Consider the following 19,662-nt stretch of genomic DNA (forward strand, 5'->3'; position numbering starts at 1 on the left):
GTGTAATAAATACCTCAGCATAAATAGTTTAATTAATTGTGATGTACACATCAACGCAACCTAGCAAGCATTTCATTTCAACTCACGAGAGGGTTTCGTCCAGAAAACACACTAAGTGGATCAAGAATTCTTCTCAGTGCTCCACCACTGGAATCTCCAGTGCTTTTCCAGATTTTTAGAACATCATCGAGATTATTGCACTCCTGAAATGCAGCGCTGGCATTCTCAGTAATAGCTGTGCGTACGATATCAGCCAGTAGAGGATTCTTGTTCCAACAAGTTGCAAGGGCCGAGATGAATCGATCAGACAGTTCCTTGTGTGCTGGATTGAACAGAAGCTGTAGAATATTCTCACCGAGATCAGCGTAAACCTCAGCATAAAGAAAGTCAGCCACAGACAAACTTAAGATCCCACTAGTTGAAACAACGTAGCGATATTGTTTAACAACACTTTCTGCCACTAGATTGATGTTGAATGTGGGAGCTTCAGAGATGTTGAGAGGATATGTCATACTGGCAGGCGATAGGAATAACTCGTTAACCTCAGTCGAACGACAAAACTGCTTTCTAGCCTCAACCACTTTACCGACCACAGTTGAACGAAGATCGAAGAAATCCAAGGAAAGCTCTTGTGCCTGCATTAGAACAATAGCGTGCTTCTTGTTGGAGATTTCCACCACCATTTTGACACCGTGAGATGTGCTCCAGCAAACACCAGTCTTCCAGAATGCACAACGGTGTTGAAGAGCAGGAATGCTGGTATCTGTATTAAGAGCAAGGCGGAGGGAGAGAGCTAGTCGAAGGAGGAGAACGTAGAGCATTCGAGCATCCAGGAACTGATCACTGTGAACTGCTGACAGGACCCAACCAAATTGGTACTTCGCTGAGCCTTCCCATACATCAGGAGGAGCTGCTAAGGTGATCAGAGCGGGGCAGAACATGTACACTTCCTCAGCACTAACACTAGACTCGTCCAGATGATGGTTGATAAGACAGAGGATTTCTTTATCGTCAATAACAACGGCTAGCTCGAGATGAGATAAGAATCCAATCAGCAGTTGAATATCGATATCTGGGAAGTAAGCAGCAAGCTTAGATTTTGGTACGATACCAGTGCTGGAGAACAACTTGCAGTGTTGTTTGAAATCTTCTGGAGCAAATATGGTTCCATTGATTCGAGAGAGTAGTGTTGAACTGTCAATGATGACAAAGCTCTTCTCAGGTGAAGCTGTGTCGTGCAAGAAGAGAACGTGACCTTTGTCACTCAGCTGAGAGCAGATCTCAACAAGGCGGGGAATCGTTGAGGGGATGAATGGAATATGATCTTTGTGCTTCTTAGAAGGCTGGAGGCGATCCACCGCGAGTTCCTGCTGTATGTCTTCCAATGAAACTGCAATCTTTCCAGAAAATTTTTCAAGCAAATAGATGAGAAACATGTGGCAGTTCAAACTGACAGACAGCTTGGATCTAATAGAGTCACATGTAAAGCCAACTGAACGCCTCAAAACTTTCATACCACTTGAATTAGAAAATCGACAATCGATCGGAATGATTTCCACGAGCTCAAACATGGGAAATTTCTGCACAGCTTTCAATATGGTCTCCTTCCTTTCCAGGATTGCGGAGTCGTCCTTTACAAGATCAGCATGGCTAGACACCACAATGAGTGGTGCTTTGCCCTCCATATTGGCACACTGGTTGGCAATGATGCCCAACCAATACGAGACAGAGTGGGTGGTAGTGATGTTTTCATTTAGGAGACTGATAACCAAAATGAAAATGGGCCGACATGCATCAACTGCTGACTTGATAATTGCAGCGTGACTGCTGTAGTAGACCTCTTGACCAGCAAAGTCATAGACCAACACATCTCCAAAGACACGGCTCTTGAATAATCGAGGGATGATTCCGGCTGTTTTCTTGCTAACTCCATCGACTTCTTTAGGAGAGACGAATATGTTGACTAGATATGTGAATGTAGTTGGCTCGTGTTCCATTGCTTCAATGAGAGTGCTCTTTCCTTCTCCACCGTGACCGATAACAAGCATCTTCACTGGGTTTTTCAGGGGATCCTTTGAAAACACGTTACCAAGAGCTTCGCGATAATTGGTATAGACATCTTCGGCAGTAGCTCCATGTTGCAACAAGAGTAGAATGATTTCCTTGTTATCTGCAAGAAAGAGTGGTGTGTGTCCATCGACATCTTTGATATTGGGATCAGAGCCAACAACGTCATTCAAAAGATATTCCACGATTTTGGTAACCCCATACTGGCAGGCAAGTAGAAGAACATCTGTAATGGATATGCATCAATAATCATTGAGCACCTAGCTGAAAGTACATGTATATGTAGTGCTCTATAATAATATTAACCTGATTCGTTCTTACAAGTTTTGGTTATTCGAAGATATCTCATAATTATACATTCACGTGTTGTGTAATGCATAATTATAGTGTAGGTAATTATAATTGTATTGTGATTTACTTATTATTGTCTTGCGTCATCTCTACGACGTACATCAAAGAAATTGCGAGTACTACAACAGAACTCACTGAGCCGTGACCACAAGGGCAATAACGAATGCGTAAAACCAAGCGTCATGCTACAATACGCCTACGCCCATGTTTTAAGATTTAATTACAGTAACTTTAACCATAGAAACCACACATTGACGAGTTATAAATAAATGTCATCAAATACAATAATTATACATGTATAGAATAACAATAGAGATAATTATAATAATTGTTTATTTTTCGATACTGTATAATTATTGCATGGCTGAAACACATTCACATGAATTGAATAAAGCAGATCCAAGGTTCTAAATCAGTTTTGTTGAAGCTGTTGCTTCTGTGAGCTGTTTATAGGAAGAAGCTCTGTCTCACAGTATAACTAAACTTCGTAGCCAGTCAGAGAGCCAGAACACACAAGCCATGGAGAGAACCAGAACACAACAATCATGCAGAGAGCCACAAACAGGGCCAGAGGGAGCAGACCTTTTAATATGACAGTCAGGCTTTAGAAATACAGACACCTTTTCTTAAAAAATCCATATCTTATGAAATCACTTGTAACTAGTCACCCAGACCCCAGCTATCTTGACACTATCATAATTACCTTAGCTAGCAACTGACCACCCCCACTAACTAGTAATTTTTCACAATTATGTACATAAACAATATTGTATGAAGGCACAAAGAGACTAAAGACACTTAATAAGTGTTCTCAATGTTCTCACGATGACACGGTTCAATCAGGATCTGCAGAAACTTCTCTGCGAGGTTGTATCGGCAGACACCCTTTTCAGTGAAGATTATAATGGGTCAATAATAGCTAGAAGATCGACCAGAGATTCCAACGTTCGGTCACAAAATTATTGACCGGGCAGAATTATCACGTGGCTTGTGTTCAATAAGATAAAAAAATAGGAAATGTCATGAAAAAAACAGATATCATTGAAATAGCCAAATTTGTGATAAAACCAGTGCATGCATGTATCATGCTAAGCCTCGATTCCAGGCCGCACTTCACATCAGGGAAGTGGCCGGTGAAGGAGGCTAGCATATCATGCTATGATAGCTAGCTCTAGCAAGCAAGCAAAAGACAAGCTACTGTGGCTACTTTAGAGTGAGAATTAAGGACTGCATGCACATTTCAAATTATTAACCGACCACTTTGTGCTATATATAGCTAGTCTCACATTATTTTGTCACTTCACGTCCATTTGTGTACTAACTGGACTAAGCTATCAAGACCACATAATTATATGATGTTCTATACAGGTGCAGGACTTGGTCTATAAGCTTTTTCCTCTGGCTCTCCATGCATGTTATAGCTTGATCTCTGAAAAGTATAGATTCCTATATATATTATAGCTATAATTATGATCCACATAATTAAGATGTTCTATATTATAGTTACTTACAAGGTCCAGGAGACTTGATCTATAATTATATATGCTCAGGAGCTTCTTCCTCTGGCTCTTCATACATGCTCTTTATTTATAGCTTGATCTCTGAAAAGTAGATTCCTATGATCCCAATCACTGTCCTCTCACTCAATAATTATAAGCATCATTGTTTAGCTGCCCTATAGAACCTCCCTGAGGTTGTACTACGAAGATATTGGAGCCATTATCAAACGGTCACTAATCTTAGCCTCGTTCCCAGGCCTTTTTTTCTTGCTGTTGTTCATCCATAAATAAAAAAGAATAGCAAAATAAGGCAGCATGGAAATTAGGGTACAGTTAAGAAAAAGTAAGGGCCTGGTTTAGGAAATGGCGTGATCCACAAGGATATTTATGAACGTGGGAGATATGTAGCCCACAATCGGGACGTAAGGTATTCTCCCACGCATTCACACTTAATAATAATTATAAGACTTGACAATGTATACTGAGACACTGCCAACAAGCTACTGCATGCAAAGTCATGGAACCAGCGTGGCCAGCTCTGGTGATGATGACTAAGCTATTAGTTTAGATCTAGGACACAAGAAAAATATATTAGATATTCTATGGATAGAATCTAAATACACAATCTAGACTGGTAGAACATCTCTAGCACTGCATACCCACACTCATTTTCACCCTTCTACCGTCCTTCTACCCTCACACGACTTCCTGATATAATTATACATGCTCTCCTTTTTGCTAACTCTATACCTCTATATTCCTCCATTCCTTCCGTATTTTATTGAACAATTATAGCTAGTATAGAATGTATTGTGAGCATCAAACATAATTATATGTAAATTTTGCGAGGGTTGATCAATTCGCAATAATAAAATCGCAAAATCTACTAGTAAATACACACGATCCTTACCAGAACGCAATAGTTACATCGCAAAGGGTAAACTTTTCTGCTGCTTGGGCTCATTATGCCTCGGTGCGCATGCGCAAGCGAGGTATATGGTAGTGTGTTTGTGTGTGTGTGTGTCTAGATCTGTGTGTGTGTGTGTCTGTGTAGACTGCTACAGCTGCTCAAGGATGAATCAAGTGCAAGTAAGAGTATTATGTTTACTTGGATTTTAATTTGTAGATTTGCAAAATAATGCTTATATACTTGGAATGCCATTACAGCCTTTTCAGAAGAGTGCGTAGCGAAATTTGTCCATGGAGTGTTGCTACTCTACTTAGTATAGTTAGCTCTGCACTAGAACGCTAGCTATTGGTAACTGCAACACTGAGAAGAGAGCTGCAAGGCTCTACTGATGCAGCTATTAACCTTGGCTTGAACTTTTGGCATCGATCGATTTTAATAACAAACAAGGTCGATCATTACCCACTCTTTGAGTTTGCATGCAGCATGCAAATTAAAAAATGTTCATCATGTGTACCGCATACTATACGTGTATAAGCTTTATGTTATGTAGCTTTGGCATCTCCACCGAGGCATGCATGCATGAGCACCTGCATGCGGTGCTTTCATTCAAATTGATGACACCTATATATTATTCAAATTATCCAACATTCACAGCAACGAAATAAAACACCTACAAATTATATAGCACCATTAAGCTATTATTTTTTAATTTCAGCAGCTAATAATAAATTTTTATTAGCACACCACATTTTTTCAAATGTGATTGGAATAACAATTAGATTTACTGATACGTAAAATGTGGGATATATTTTCACAGTGGTTTATTATTCACATTGTAAACAAGACTGCCTATTATTCAAAAAATTATTCCGGAATATTTGGTACAGGCCTATAGTCCCAGTCCTGCACCTGAGTATGAGGCGCTTTATAGGGGCGAGTGAAGCGAGTCTTTATAATATAGTCATCTGTCTGTCTGTGATGGACGTACGGCATGGATTTTATCGTGATCCTACAGTAGCGGTCAATATAAAGTACCCGTTCCGTTCACGTAGTACACCCGTAGTACGTTTCATAACGTTTCCGTTTTTACACCATCATAATTATTAAAAACGTTGAAATTTACTGTACCGTTTATTTACCGTTACATGTTGCAAGTACGTTGTAGAAAAGTAGCAAACAAAGAGACAATCCTAGTCATCTCAAGTACTTAGCTATGCTATGGCTTATGTCTAGCTGTAATTAAGCCTATAGCTCTTGATCTATACATAATTATAACGCACCATTCACACTTCTCATTCAACTTCTCATTAAAAAGATATTAATGTCTGCAGTCTCTATAATTATATAAATATGAGTCCTATCTCTGTTCTGCAAGGTTAGAAAACGCTAATATCTATATAATTATACAGCTAACTATAACTTTACAATAATTATATAGCTATATATAGCTGCGTGCAGAGCTGCATGCATGGGTATGACAATGGTTGAATAAAAAAAAACGCATTATACGCGTACTACGGACGTACTACGTAAACGGAACGGGTACTTTATATTGGCTGCTACTGTAAAGTATCATTTGAGATGTACACGCAATGGGTTGGGATATAGAAAGGTCAAGTAATATATGTCATTACAGTGCATGCATGCGTATACTAACTTACTATTGATATCCACATTGCACTCTGTGATGAGGTACTTGATAGTGTCCAGCTTCCCCTCTCTGACTGCCATTCCCAGTGGAGTTAGTCCATCACTGGTCACAGCTCCTATAGTGGTGAGTCAGGACAGTGTCAGGAATGCACAATACATTGTCTCAGAAACCATAACTAATGAACGTCACCAACAACTATTGCCTGAACACCTCTACATGTCCCATACTGCACCTACCCAACTATACCCACAGTAAGTGGTGTACATACTCAAGACATACACAATGAGTTATGGGGGCCTAACATTGCATAAGGTATAAGATATCATTGTTGAGACATACACAATTAATGGGTAGGTAGAAAGGTAAAGTGATGCATGCCATTAGCAATCAGCGTACAAAGATATTCACTCACTATTGACATCCACAGTGCACTGATTGATCAGATAACGGACAATTGCAGTGTACCCAAACTTGCAAGCAATAAGAAGTCGATTGTTCTCTGGAGAAAACGATAAAAAGTGGTTAATATGAAGCACTATAGACCCTTGTGAGGGGTGGATTAATACTATAACAAAAGGAGCATCTGTTGCTAGTCAGTAAATGACCGCCACTCAGTGTACACCTAATAATGAATCTCACCGTTAACTTTGGTGGTTACATCACCTTCATCTTTTAGTGTCAGCTCTAGGATACGAACTACTTGTGCAGAATCTGAGGTGAGAACAACAATTGCACTGTGAATATACTACGATAATAAATATGCATGCATGATAGAATGTTCAGCGCAAAATGGATCACATGCAGTCTACTGGATATGGTCACAAGAGCAAGGGCTTAATTGATAACCTCATAATTTTACAAATCAAGCTGGCGCTGTGCTAATGCCTCTCGCCATGATTTGCTTTCGCTCAAAAGTATAGAAGAGAAAGTATAGAAGAGGAAAAGTGTATAAAATAATCTGTCTAAAACTGACTTGCAATTGTATAATTATGGTATCATTGTTGTGTTTTGTGGCTGCTTATACCAGGACCTCAAGGATCTAGGAAGCAACAAAGAAGAAGATTTTGTTTTCAATTAATTATAAGCGGAAGTGCATAATTATTTCATAAAGTTAGCTTATCTATATAAAGTCACTGAGAAGAAAAGACTTATTACATGCATCTATTGTTGTATTATGTGGCTTTAATACCAGGACCTCAAGAAAGAAGAAAATTGGATCTGTAGTTCATGCAGTGTATAATTATAATATTTAAGAAGAAAAGACTTGTGTACATGCATATTGTTATCTATAGTAGTGTTTTGTGGCTTACCAGGCCGTCAAGAAAAATATGATTCTGCCAGGAGGATCTGGATCTGGGGAATGAGCGCGCATGCGCATTACATCCATAGGAATAATTAAAGGGTGTGTCCAAAGAGATAAATGGCTACTGCTAGCTAGCTGTTTTAACAGGTATTTTCTGAGTCTTGTAGCTAACAAAAAGCTAGCGCTTTAGTGCAAGGCTAACTCATATGTTGAATAGAAAGTTTGTGCGGACAGATGATGCTATGAAAGATTCTGAAGAGACTGCAACAGCCTTCAATGTGAGTCAAACTAGCCATAACTCGAGAAAGAAGCTTTAGTTTGCTAATCCACGAATCAAAATCCAAGAGAACGTGGCTAGAAGCCTATAGAAGCTGTTAGTTTTCGTCGCATTGCAACCGTTGAGCAGTTGCAGCTGGAACAGACACACAGACACACACACACACACAGAGTCAGCTTTACCGTATCCCTCGTGCGGCTACGCCTCGAGGCATAATTAACAAGCCTATACTGGATGTATGATTCTACATCAGGGTCTCACATCAGGGTCTCTGAATTAAGTAGTCACTTCAATATACCAGTCGTTATAAATTGCTAGCTTGATCAGACCTGAAGTGCGGCCATGCCTCCGTATAATTATACTGTAGTTCTGGCTGCCCCAAGCTAGGTTTTTAATGTACGTTTATTACGGCCGGATATGACGTTTTGGGTGTGATTTGAAGTATGAAAGTTTAAATAGAGAGCAGTGGCGTAGGCAGGGGGTGGCAAAGCGGGCAAATGCCCCCCCTTTTTCTGGATCTCTACTACTCAGCTCAGGTTAGTGTAGCTGATTATCTTGCTGAGCACTCCCTTTCTTCCCGATCTTGCTGCAGTTAGCTAGCTAGTAGGCAAGCAAAACGATTTAGTCCCTAAACTGTGAGCTATTGTGGTCTAAATCTATAGACAGTTCTTGTTCTTTGCTAACTAGCTTTCTAAACATCAGGCCACACCCAACTAAATAGAGAAATCAATTATGACATCATAATTAAGAGGCGTGGCTTCCTGTCAAAATTTCGGCGCTGCGCGGCTGATAGGTTTTGCCCCCTCTTCCATAAAATCCTGGCTACGCTCCTGGAGAGCATAACAATTCAAGACAAAGTCGCAAATTAGTCATTAGATTCGAGGTCAACCTGCACAGTCCCAAGGCACAGGTCAAGCCATAGTATGGCTGAAGTTACCTAAAGCTCATGCACCCTCCACCTAGTAACCTGAAACGGTCCCTTTTATATAACACTGTTAAACAGATTCAGTGGTAGGCAGAAAATGTTTTTCATGTGTCTGGAGCATTCCACAGCCACCACAAGTAGTTGAAACTAGTTGTCCTCTAAAGAAGTGATGAGGAATGCAACAAATCAGTTGTTACACAGCTCACTTGTGCACACATTGGATATATTGGCTCAGTAGTGCCTTTGCCCTCGAGGCCTGTGGCCCTTGGGCCTAAGTCACTACTGAGCCAATAATTATATCCCATGCATGTGGCACTCCTGCATGTGTCACAACTATAACGTGGAAAGAAAAGGGACTGTTTGATAGATCCTTGTAGTAAAACCTCAGTGAGGTTCTAGGAAAGCTATAGACAGTGACAATATATCAATGCTTATGGCCTTGTAGAGTGAGAGGACAGTGACTGGGATCATAGCTAGATAACGAGCTACCTCAAGCTAGAAAATATAGAGCCTGAAAGGCCTGAGGAAGAAGCTCTTGTGATGGACCAACTTCTTGGATCTGGTAAGTCTAGAGTAGCATCTGTAGTCTTGATAGCTTCAGTATAACTGTATTTAGGCTAGTTAGTACAGCAGTGGACATCATGAGCCACCATTGAACTTGTAAACCTGAGGTGAAGAAAATATTTCCCGGGAAAAGGACGTCTGCTGATACGACCTCGCAGATAACTTTCTGCAGATCTTGATTGAACTATGATTATATGTCGCCGTGAGAACATTGAGAACACGTCTTTAGCCACTCTGTGCCTTCATACAAATAATTATTGTTTGTGTACATAATTGTGAATGTTTGTAAACAATTGCTAATTAGTGGGGTGGTCAGTTGCTAGGTAACGAAGATGGTGTCAAGATACCTCTGGGGTCTGCGCTACCTGTTACAAGTCATTTCAATGTATGGTTCATGATAATTACTATAATTATGAATTTTTAGAAAATTGTTTTTGTTTTAATTAAAACGGGGAAAGGGTTAAAGGCTCAATACAATGATAGCCAAAATTAATGATTTAGCAATAATTATGCAATATTATGTTATGTTACATGTGCAGTCAGGATTATACTCTGATCTTCAGCTAGCTACCCATGCACTGAGCAGCCTCATAGTAGTTTTACGTAATTTTCGTCTTTTCTGATGAACTATAATTATAGATGCATGTATACTGTATTAATTATCATAAAACCAAAATATTGTCTTGTTGGTTACGTTAGCTGATTATCATTGCTTGGTTATGTGCATTCGTATCGAGCTAGGGACACAGGGTGCTGAAACACCCCCTATAAGCTTGGGAACTATTAGTAATCAAGTTTGTACAATAATAATTATTATAGCTTGATCTTGATAAGGCCTAGTATTCAATTTGTGTATTATCGTAGTAATAATTATAACAAGAGTGTACGGAAACCCATGTGGTGGTTAGAGAGGATGGACGTTCTGATGATCAAAATTCTATTACACATGTAAAGTCTATATACATGCATCTATAGGCATTGAGTGTTTGTAGGCAATTCTTAGATATCATTATAAGCAGAAGAAAAGTCTCGAGTAACAAGCGATTTGACTAGATTTTGGTTCCGCGGTGGGCGGTATGAAATCATAACCGCGGCTATTCGGTTAATGCGCAGAGAAACCTGTACAACTGGTGCTACATGTATGCCTTCAGCCAGGCTCATTTTGCACAACAGCAAAGAATGTTGGCATCCCAGATGCATGCTCCAAAGAAGTGGAAGAGTTTTTTTCTCTAGCCTCAGTTTCAACGCCTGTGTAGTAAGGAGCGGAGCGGAAAAAAAGTGTTGGATAGGAAGCTTCACTGTGTAGTCTGTGTCTTGCTCCAGTGCCTTGAGAGGAATTGATATCGGGAATACTTTGATATCAGGTGTTAGCTTAATGAAACTGGGAGTGACATGACAGCACACTTTTTTTTTTCCAAAGTTTGAATTTTCTTCCTCCCATATAGGAAAGCAATTTACGGCAATTTTCGTGTAAGTTTGAATTAGCATATTTCCAAAACTATAACGGTTAGCAAGGAAAATATTTTCTTACTGCACATGGGGATCATTAAGTAACATGTAGAACTAAACAATAGTCATGTACAATCTATTGTTAACCAGCAACTCCCCCACAAACAAATGTACTTTTGAATCCATATTGTCACACTGCTATATGCAAATATCTAACAATAAACAGCATAATGCTCAACTTGGCTATGCCTACTGCATATTTTAATGCTCCCTCTACACTCTCAAGCAACCGCTGTGACTACTTCCTAGCTCCAGATATTCTACATACAGACTAGCTCTGCCAGCTAGTGCTTACTGCAGTTTCCTCCACTTTCTTCTCATCTATCTTTGCAGCTGGCTCGAAATAAATCGCAATCAGCACTTGCGCAATGCAACACGCATGGTGTCAGAATTCCCAAAGGCAATACATTGGTCACCTGAGCTGTTTCCAATCCCTTCCCTTTACTATCTATGCACAAACACACTACCGTATACCTCGCTTGCACATGCACACCGAGGCGCATAATCAATGAATACTGAAAGCTATTATTATATAGAAAGAGAATACCATCAAAGTTGATATTGGAGAGATAAAAGTATTTGCCAATAATTTATTGTCGTACCATGGATTATAGCCCATGGTCAGAGGTCGAAAAATGACGAATTACAGCCATGACGAAAGTTTGGATTGAAACACATCACGTTCCTGTGAGTGGGTTCAATTCACCGGCAATAGTTTTACGTTCCCGTGAGTGGGTTCAATTCAACGGCAATAGTTTTGCGTTCCCATGAGTGGAAGGGGGGGTGGGTGTCTTTCAACAGCCATAACGTCAGTACAGTTGATCTAATGTCAACATTTTTATGATTTTCTGAGAGCTTAGAAAAATTTCTTTCAAATGCAATTCAAAATTTTATCGCGGCCCTAACTTGTCATTTTTCGACCCGGACCATGGTAAATAATTGGCAAATACTTTTATCTCAAATTTGATGGTATCATTTAAAAGGTCTCTTTATTCTAAGCTTTCAGAAAACCATAACATTTTGGATTTTCGATCCACAGAATTCAAGGTATGGAAGCTGAAAAATTCCCCAAATCATTGATTAAACAACGCAAGGGGGGTGAGATTGGATCAACTGCACTGAAGTTATGGCAGTTGAAAGACACCCCCCCTTCCGTTTTAATACAAACATGATGCTAATAATTATTAATCAACTATAATTATATAATAATTATAAAACTATGTATACATAGTAAATCAGAATAATAAGTATATAATAATTATCTGTAAAATTATTAATTATAAGTGTTCTAGCTAATTGAATACAAAAACTAGAAGGTGTGAACAGGATTAAAGGATATTGCGTGAGTTTGTACTAAACAGGACAATCTAAAACTGTGTGCATAGTAAATCAGAATAATAATATCTGTGAATAATTATAAGTGTCATAATTGAGTACAGAAACTAGAACAGGATATTGTGTGAGTGTGGTACTAAACACACAGCAGAGACTATACTAGGAAAGTGTTGAGTGTCCATAATTATTGTGGAACTCTGTCGACAATGTACTGACACACCCTAACAGCCACGTCTCCTCTCTTGAGATCCAGTAAGATGATCAACAGAGCTCGGAACGTGGCAACAAGAGGATTGGGGGCACGCCACAGCTTCAAAGCTTTTGCCATTGCAGTTTGAATGTCTCGTTTGACAGCTAGATCATGAAGGTGAGTTTGTTGGCCGGGAGACAAGCGTAACTGGTCGAGATAGTTCTCTAGATTATCGAAGCAGCCGGCTAGGATATGAGTGTCGTGTTCTATGACCTCAGTGTCCAGCTGTGTGTCACTGACTCCAGTCCTCCTCTTTAGAGCAGCCAGTGTTAGACCACCCACCACTGATTCACCTGATATATGGGCGGAAAAAACGAAGGTCAAATTATAACGCTAACAATTCATACAAACTCGAAGTATTAAAATTAGCAACTCAATGACATCATGCACTGACAATTAATACAAACAATGCGACCTATAACCTAGCTATGACGAGGTTATTATAATTATTATCATACATACATGCACAAGTAAAACACATTAATTAGTACAGCACGTGCATTATTATCATGATCAGTTGTTGCTGTATAATTATGAGCAGTACCTTCAGTGTGTGCGGTTTGAGTGACTTCCTCTCTGACTTGAGTCCCCTCACTCACTGACCTTGGAGCTGCTCCAGCCACCACAGGGAGAGAGGCTGGGCATATAATTATATAGAGAGAGTACATTTTCATAGTGAACACAGTTTTAATATTGTGCAAGGATAATTACAAGCACTTTAATTAGCGTCACTCCACAAACCAAGTCGTATACTAGCTATTTGGAGGTGTTTAATTACTCAATGTAGACTTCAGGACATCCCTATACTCCAAGTAACCAACATACACATTCAGCAGTACCTATGCTTGGACAGTTTGGTGTTGGTGTGGTGGATGGTAGTAGATCATCACTAGTCTCCTTAGCAGCAACACCAGTCAGTTCCTATAGAGACCAAATCAAAACTATACAGGCGTGTAATAATATTCAATACCTCATGCAGCACGAAAATATTAATTGCGATGCACACATCAACATAGGCAATTGCGTCATTTCAACTCACGAGAGGGTTTCGTCCAGCAAACACACTAAGTGGATCCAGAATTCTTCTCAGTGCTTCACCACTGGAATCTCCAGTGCTCTTCCAGACTTTCAGAACATCATCGAGATTATTGCATTCTTGAAATGCAGCGCTGGCATTCTCAGTAATAGCTGTGCGTACGATATCAGCCAGTCGAGGATTCTTGTTCCAACAAGTTGGAAGGGCCGAGATGAATCGATCAGACAGTTCCTTGTGTGCTGGATTGAACAGAAGCTGTAGAATATTCTCACCGAGATCAGCGTACACTTCAGCATGAAGAAAGTCAGCCACAGACAAACTTAAGGTCCCACTAGTTGAAACAACGTAGCGATGTTGTTTAACAATACTTTCTGCCACTAGATTGATGTTGAATGTGGGAGCTTCAGAGATGCTGAGAGGATATGTCACACTGGCAGGCGATAGGAATAACTCGTTAACCTCAGTAGAACGACAAAACTGCTTTCTAGCCTCAACCACTTTACCGACCACAGTTGAACGAAGATCGAAGAAATCCAAGGAAAGCTCTTGTGCCTGCATTAGAACAAGAGCGTGCTTCTTGTTGGAGATTTCCACCACCATTTTGACACCGTGAGATGTGCTCCAGCAAACACCAGTCTTCCAGAATGCACAATGGTGTTGAAGAGCAGGAATGCTGGTATCTGTATTAAGTGCAAGGCGGAGGGAGAGAGCTAGTCGAAGAAGGAGAACGTAGAGCATTCGAGCATCCAGGAAGTGATCACTGTGGACTGCTGACAGGACCCAACCAAATTGGTACTTTGCTGAGCCTTCCCATACATCAGGAGGAGCTGCTAAGGTGATCAGAGCGGGGCAGAACATGTACACTTCCTCAGCACTAGCACTAGAGTCGTCCAGATGATGGTTGATAAGACAGAGGATTTCTTTATCGTCAATAACAACAGCTAACTCGAGATGAGATAAGAATCCAATCAGCAGTTGAATATCGATATCTGGGAAGTAAGCAGCAAGCTTGGATTTTGGTACGATACCAGTGTTGGAGAACAGCTTGCAGTGTTGTTTGAAATCTTCTGGAGCAAATAATTATGGTGCCATTGATTCGAGAGAGTAGTGTTGAACTGTCAATGATGACAAAGCTCTTCTCAGGTGAAGCTGTGTCGTGCAAGAAGAGAACGTGACCTTTGTCACTCAGCTGACAGCAGATCTCAACAAGGCGGGGAATCGTTGAGGGGATGAATGGAATATGATCTTTGTGCTTCTTAGAAGGCTGGAGGCGATCCACCGCGAGTTCCTGCTGTATGTCTTCCAGTGAAACTGCAATCTTTCCAGAAAATTTGTCAAGCAAATAGATGAGAAACATGTGGCAGTTCAAACTGACGGACAGCTTGGATCTAATAGAATCACATGTCAAGCCAACTGAACGCCTCAAAACTTTCATACCATTTGAATTAGAAAATCGACAATCGATCGGAATGATTTCCACAAGCTCAAACATGGGAAATTTCTGCACAGCTTTCAAGATGGTCTCCTTCCTTTCAAGGATTGCGGAGTCGTCCTTTACAAGATCAGCATGGCTAGACACCACAATGAGTGGTGCTTTGCCCTCCATATTGGCACACTGGTTGGAAATGATGCCCAACCAATACGAGACAGAGTGGGTGGTAGTGATGTTTTCATTTAGGAGACTGATAACCAAAATGAAAATGGGCCGACATGCATCAACTGCTGACTTGATAATGGCAGCGTGACTGCTGTAGTAGACCTCTTGACCAGCAAAGTCATAGACCAACACATCTCCAAAGACACGACTCTTGAATAATCGAGGGATGATTCCGGCTGTTTTCTTGCTAACTCCATCGACTTCTTTAGGAGAGACGAAGATGTTGACTAGAGATGTGAATGCATTTGGCTCGTGTTCCATTGCTTCAATGAGAGTGCTCTTTCCTTCTCCACCGTGACCGATAACAAGTATCTTCACTGGGTTTTTCAGGGGATCCTTTGAAAACACGTTACCAAGAGCTTTGCGATGATTGGTATACACATCTTCAGCAGTAGCTCCATGTTGCAACAAGAGTAGAATGATTTCCTTGTTCTCTGCAAGAAAGAGTGGTGTGTGTCCATCGTCATCTTTGATATTGGGATCACAGCCAACAACGTAATTCAAAAGATATTCCACGATTTTGGTAACCCCATACTGGCAGGCAAGTAGAAGAACATCTGTAATGGATATGCATCAATAATCATTGAGCACCTAGCTGAAAGTACATGTATATGCAGTGCTCTATAATAATAATAACCTGATTCGTTCATACAAGGTTTGGTTATTTGAAGATATCTCATAATTATACATTCACGTGTTGTGTAATGCATAATTATAGTGTAGGTAATTATAATTGTATTGTGATTTACTTATTATTGTCTTGCGTCATCTCTACGATGTACATCAAAGAAATTGCGAGTACTACAAAATAATGACAGAACTCACTGAGCCGTGACCACAAGGGCAATAACGAATGCGTAAAGCCAAGCGTCGTGCTACATTACGCCTACGCCCATGTTTTAAGATTTAATTACAGTAACTTTAACCATAGAAACCACACATTGACGAGTTATAAATAAATGTCATCAAATACAATAATTATACATGTATAGAATAAATTTTATTAACAATAGAGATAATTATAATAATTGTTTATTTTTCGATACTGTATAATTATTGCATGGCTGAAACACATTCACATGAATTGAATAAAGCAGATCCAAGGTTCTAAATCAGTTTTGTTGTAGCTGTTGCTTCTGTGAGCTGTTTATAGGAAGAAGCTCTGTCTCACAGTATAACTAAACTTCGTAGCCAGTCAGAGAGCCAGAACACACAAGCCATGGAGAGAACCAGAACACAACAATCATGCAGAGAGCCACAAACAGGGCCAGAGGGAGCAGACCTTTTAATATGACAGTCAGGCTTTAGAAATACAGACACCTTTTCTTAAAAAATCCATATCTTATGAAATCACTTGTAACTAGTCACCCAGACCCCAGCTATCTTGACACTATCATAATTACCTTAGCTAGCAACTGACCACCCCCACTAACTAGTAATTTTTCACAATTATGTACATAAACAATATTGTATGAAGGCACAAAGAGACTAAAGACACTTAATAAGTGTTCTCAATGTTCTCACGATGACACGGTTCAATCAGGATCTGCAGAAACTTCTCTGCGAGGTTGTATCGGCAGACGCCCTTTTCAGTGAGGATTATAATGGGTCAATAATAGCTAGAAGATCGACCAGAGATTCTCTGAAAAGTAGATTCCTATGATCCCAGTCACTGTCCTCTCACTCAATAATTATAAGCATCATTGTTTAGCTGCCCTATAGAACCTCCCTGAGGTTGTACTACGAAGATATTGGAGCCATTATCAAACGATCACTAATCTTAGCCTCGTTCCCAGGCCTTTTTTTCTTGCTGTTGTTCATCCATAAATAAAAAAGAATAGCAAAATAAGGCAGCATGGAAATTAGGGTACAGTTAAGAAAAAGTAAGGGCCTGGTTTAGGAAATGGCGTGATCCACAAGGATATTAATTTTATGAACGTGGGAGATATGTAGCCCACAATCGGGACGTAAGGTATTCTCCCACGCATTCACACTTAATAATAATTATAAGACTTGACAATGTATACTGAGACACTGCCAACAAGCTACTGCATGCAAAGTCATGGAACCAGCGTGGCCAGCTCTGGTGATGATGACTAAGCTATTAGTTTAGATCTAGGACACAAGAAAAATATATTAGATATTCTATGGATAGAATCTAAATACACAATCTAGACTGGTAGAACATCTCTAGCACTGCATACCCACACTCATTTTCACCCTTCTACCGTCCTTCTACCCTCACACGACTTCCTGATATAATTATACATGCTCTCCTTTTTGCTAACTCTATACCTCTATATTCCTCCATTCCTTCCGTATTTTATTGAACAATTATAGCTAGTATAGAATGTATTGCGAGCATCAAACATAATTATATGTGAACTTTGCGAGGGTTGATCAATTCGCAATAATAAAATCGCAAAATCTACTAGTAAATACACACGATCCTTACCAGAACGCAATAGTTACATCGCAAAGGGTAAACTTTTCTGCTGCTTGGGCTCATTATGCCTCGGTGCGCATGCGCAAGCGAGGTATATGGTAGTGTGTTTGTGTGTGTGTGTGTCTAGATCTGTGTGTGTGTGTGTCTGTGTAGACTGCTACAGCTGCTCAAGGATGAATCAAGTGCAAGTAAGAGTATTATGTTTACTTGGATTTTAATTTGTAGATTTGCAAAATAATGCTTACTTGGAATGCCATTACAGCCTTTTCAGAAGAGTGCGTAGCGAAATTTGTCCATGGAGTGTTGCTACTCTACTTAGTATAGTTAGCTCTGCACTAGAACGCTAGCTATTGGTAACTGCAACACTGAGAAGAGAGCTGCAAGGCTCTACTGATGCAGCTATTAACCTTGGCTTGAACTTTTGGCATCGATCGTTTTTAACAACAAACAAGGTCGATCATTACCCACTCTTTGAGTTTGCATGCAGCATGCAAATTAAAAAATGTTCATCATGTGTACCGCATACTATACGTGTATAAGCTTTATGTTATGTAGCTTTGGCATCTCCACCGAGGCATGCATGCATGAGCACCTGCATGCGGGTGCTTTCATTCAAATTGATGACACCTATATATTATTCAAAATATCCAACATTCACAGCAACGAAATAAAACACCTACAAATTATATAGCACCATTAACCCTTTCCCGGCTTTAATTAAAAAAAAAATACAGAATAAATACACATTTTTCTTTAAAAATACATATCTCATGAACAATGCATTGTAATCACTTGCAACTATTTCCTACAGGTAGCCCAGATCCTGGGGGTACCATGACATCATCATCATTACCTAACAACTGACCACCCCCAGTGGCGGATCCAGGGGGGGATCCCAGGGTGCCATGGATCCCCCCTTTCAGACTAAGCTATTGTGGCTTTACTACAGCTACCAGCTAGCTATTTATCAGTATTGTAGCTATTTTATCAGTGTTGTAGCTTGATTCAATGATTGTACCTGTTGTTCTGATGCATTAACTGCCAAAGGAGTGTTCAGGTTAGCCTAGGTTAGCTAGTTGACTGTTCGTAGCAGAGCTAGCTAGCTCTACGCAAGTTTATTATGGGACCTTCCCCTGGGATTTTACCTAGTCACGTATGACCGGAAGTGGGCGTAACCCCAAAAAATTTCGCGTTATGCGCGACTTTCACTACTCGCGCTGCGCGCTCGTAGTTTGGAACCCCCCCTTTCATATTTCCTGGATCTGCCACTGACCCCCACTAATTAACGATTTTTTTTACACATTTCACAATTATAAACATGCATAAACAATAATTATTGTATGAAGGCATGAAATAACTAAAGACACTAAGTAAGTGTTCTCAATGTTCTCACGGTGACATGGTTCAATCAGTTCAATGGTGGCTTATGATGTCCACTTGTGTACTAACTAGACTAAGCATACCATACTGAAGCTATCCTGACTACATTATGATACTCCATAGTTACTTACAAGGTCCAGGACTTTGGTTCATGCTCAGGAGCTTCTTCCTCCGGCTCTTCAGGCTCTACATTTATAGCTTGACCTCTGAAAAGTAGTTTACTCTCTTGGTATGATCCCAGTCACTGTCCTCTTACTCAACAAGGCCATAAGCATCGTTATTCTCACTGTCTAGCTGCCCTAGAACCTCGCTGAGGTTGTACTATGAAGATCTTGTAGCCATTATCAAACGGTCACTTTTCTTTCGACAGTACTGCACGAAGTGTACCTCGAGGCAAGATACTAAAGATACCACGTGAAAGAGCAGCCCAATGCGCATGTCCTGGTACCTACAGTGTGCGCATAGCTCCAACACAGCGCCCACAACGATTTTTGAAAATTAT

At 40.1% G+C, this 19,662-nt stretch overlaps 3 protein-coding genes across 3 annotated transcripts in view; all 3 read right to left on the minus strand.

Moving 5' to 3' along the window:
• The window catches only part of LOC135338987 (uncharacterized), a 74,825-nt gene extending 72,223 nt beyond the window's left edge, over nucleotides 1–2,602 (minus strand). The window contains exons 1-2 of the mRNA XM_064535073.1: nucleotides 2,554–2,602; nucleotides 87–2,293 (exon numbers count right to left, since the gene is read on the minus strand). Of these exons, the coding sequence (XP_064391143.1) occupies nucleotides 87–2,293; nucleotides 2,554–2,602 (2,256 nt within the window). The remainder of the gene's footprint in view (nucleotides 1–86; nucleotides 2,294–2,553) is intronic.
• A 9,623-nt stretch (nucleotides 2,603–12,225) lies between these two features.
• LOC135338481 (uncharacterized) lies at nucleotides 12,226–14,535 on the minus strand. Its single transcript, XM_064534624.1, has 4 exons — nucleotides 13,681–14,535; nucleotides 13,481–13,562; nucleotides 13,186–13,278; nucleotides 12,226–12,934 (listed from the first exon to the last, which is right to left on the minus strand). Exons 1-4 carry the CDS (start codon nucleotides 14,533–14,535, stop codon nucleotides 12,576–12,578), a joined length of 1,389 nt encoding a protein of 462 aa, XP_064390694.1. The 3' UTR covers nucleotides 12,226–12,575.
• Nucleotides 14,536–14,605: 70 nt separating this feature from the next.
• LOC135338484 (probable serine/threonine-protein kinase pats1) lies at nucleotides 14,606–19,419 on the minus strand. Its single transcript, XM_064534631.1, has 2 exons — nucleotides 19,292–19,419; nucleotides 14,606–15,891 (listed from the first exon to the last, which is right to left on the minus strand). The coding sequence occupies exons 1-2, from the start codon at nucleotides 19,311–19,313 to the stop codon at nucleotides 14,606–14,608; spliced, it is 1,308 nt and encodes a 435-aa protein (XP_064390701.1). The 5' UTR covers nucleotides 19,314–19,419.
• Nucleotides 19,420–19,662: the final 243 nt, after the last annotated feature.

The sequence above is a fragment of the Halichondria panicea genome, chromosome 7 (genome assembly GCF_963675165.1).
Source record: "Halichondria panicea chromosome 7, odHalPani1.1, whole genome shotgun sequence".
In the NCBI taxonomy this organism is placed as follows: domain Eukaryota; kingdom Metazoa; phylum Porifera; class Demospongiae; order Suberitida; family Halichondriidae; genus Halichondria; species Halichondria panicea.

Coding starts and splice junctions, on each gene's coding strand:
- LOC135338481 (XM_064534624.1), bottom strand. CDS start 14,535: ATGTTCTGCCCCGCTCTGATCACCTTAGCAGCTCCTCCTGATGTATGG. Junction 13,279..13,480: donor ACCAAACTGTCCAAGCATAG/GTACTGCTGAAT, acceptor TTATATGCCCAG/CCTCTCTCCCTGTGGTGGCT. Junction 12,935..13,185: donor TCAAACCGCACACACTGAAG/GTACTGCTCATA, acceptor CCCATATATCAG/GTGAATCAGTGGTGGGTGGT.
- LOC135338484 (XM_064534631.1), bottom strand. CDS start 19,313: ATGAACCAAAGTCCTGGACCTT. Junction 15,892..19,291: donor GAACCAAAGTCCTGGACCTT/GTAAGTAACTAT, acceptor TATCCATTACAG/ATGTTCTTCTACTTGCCTGC.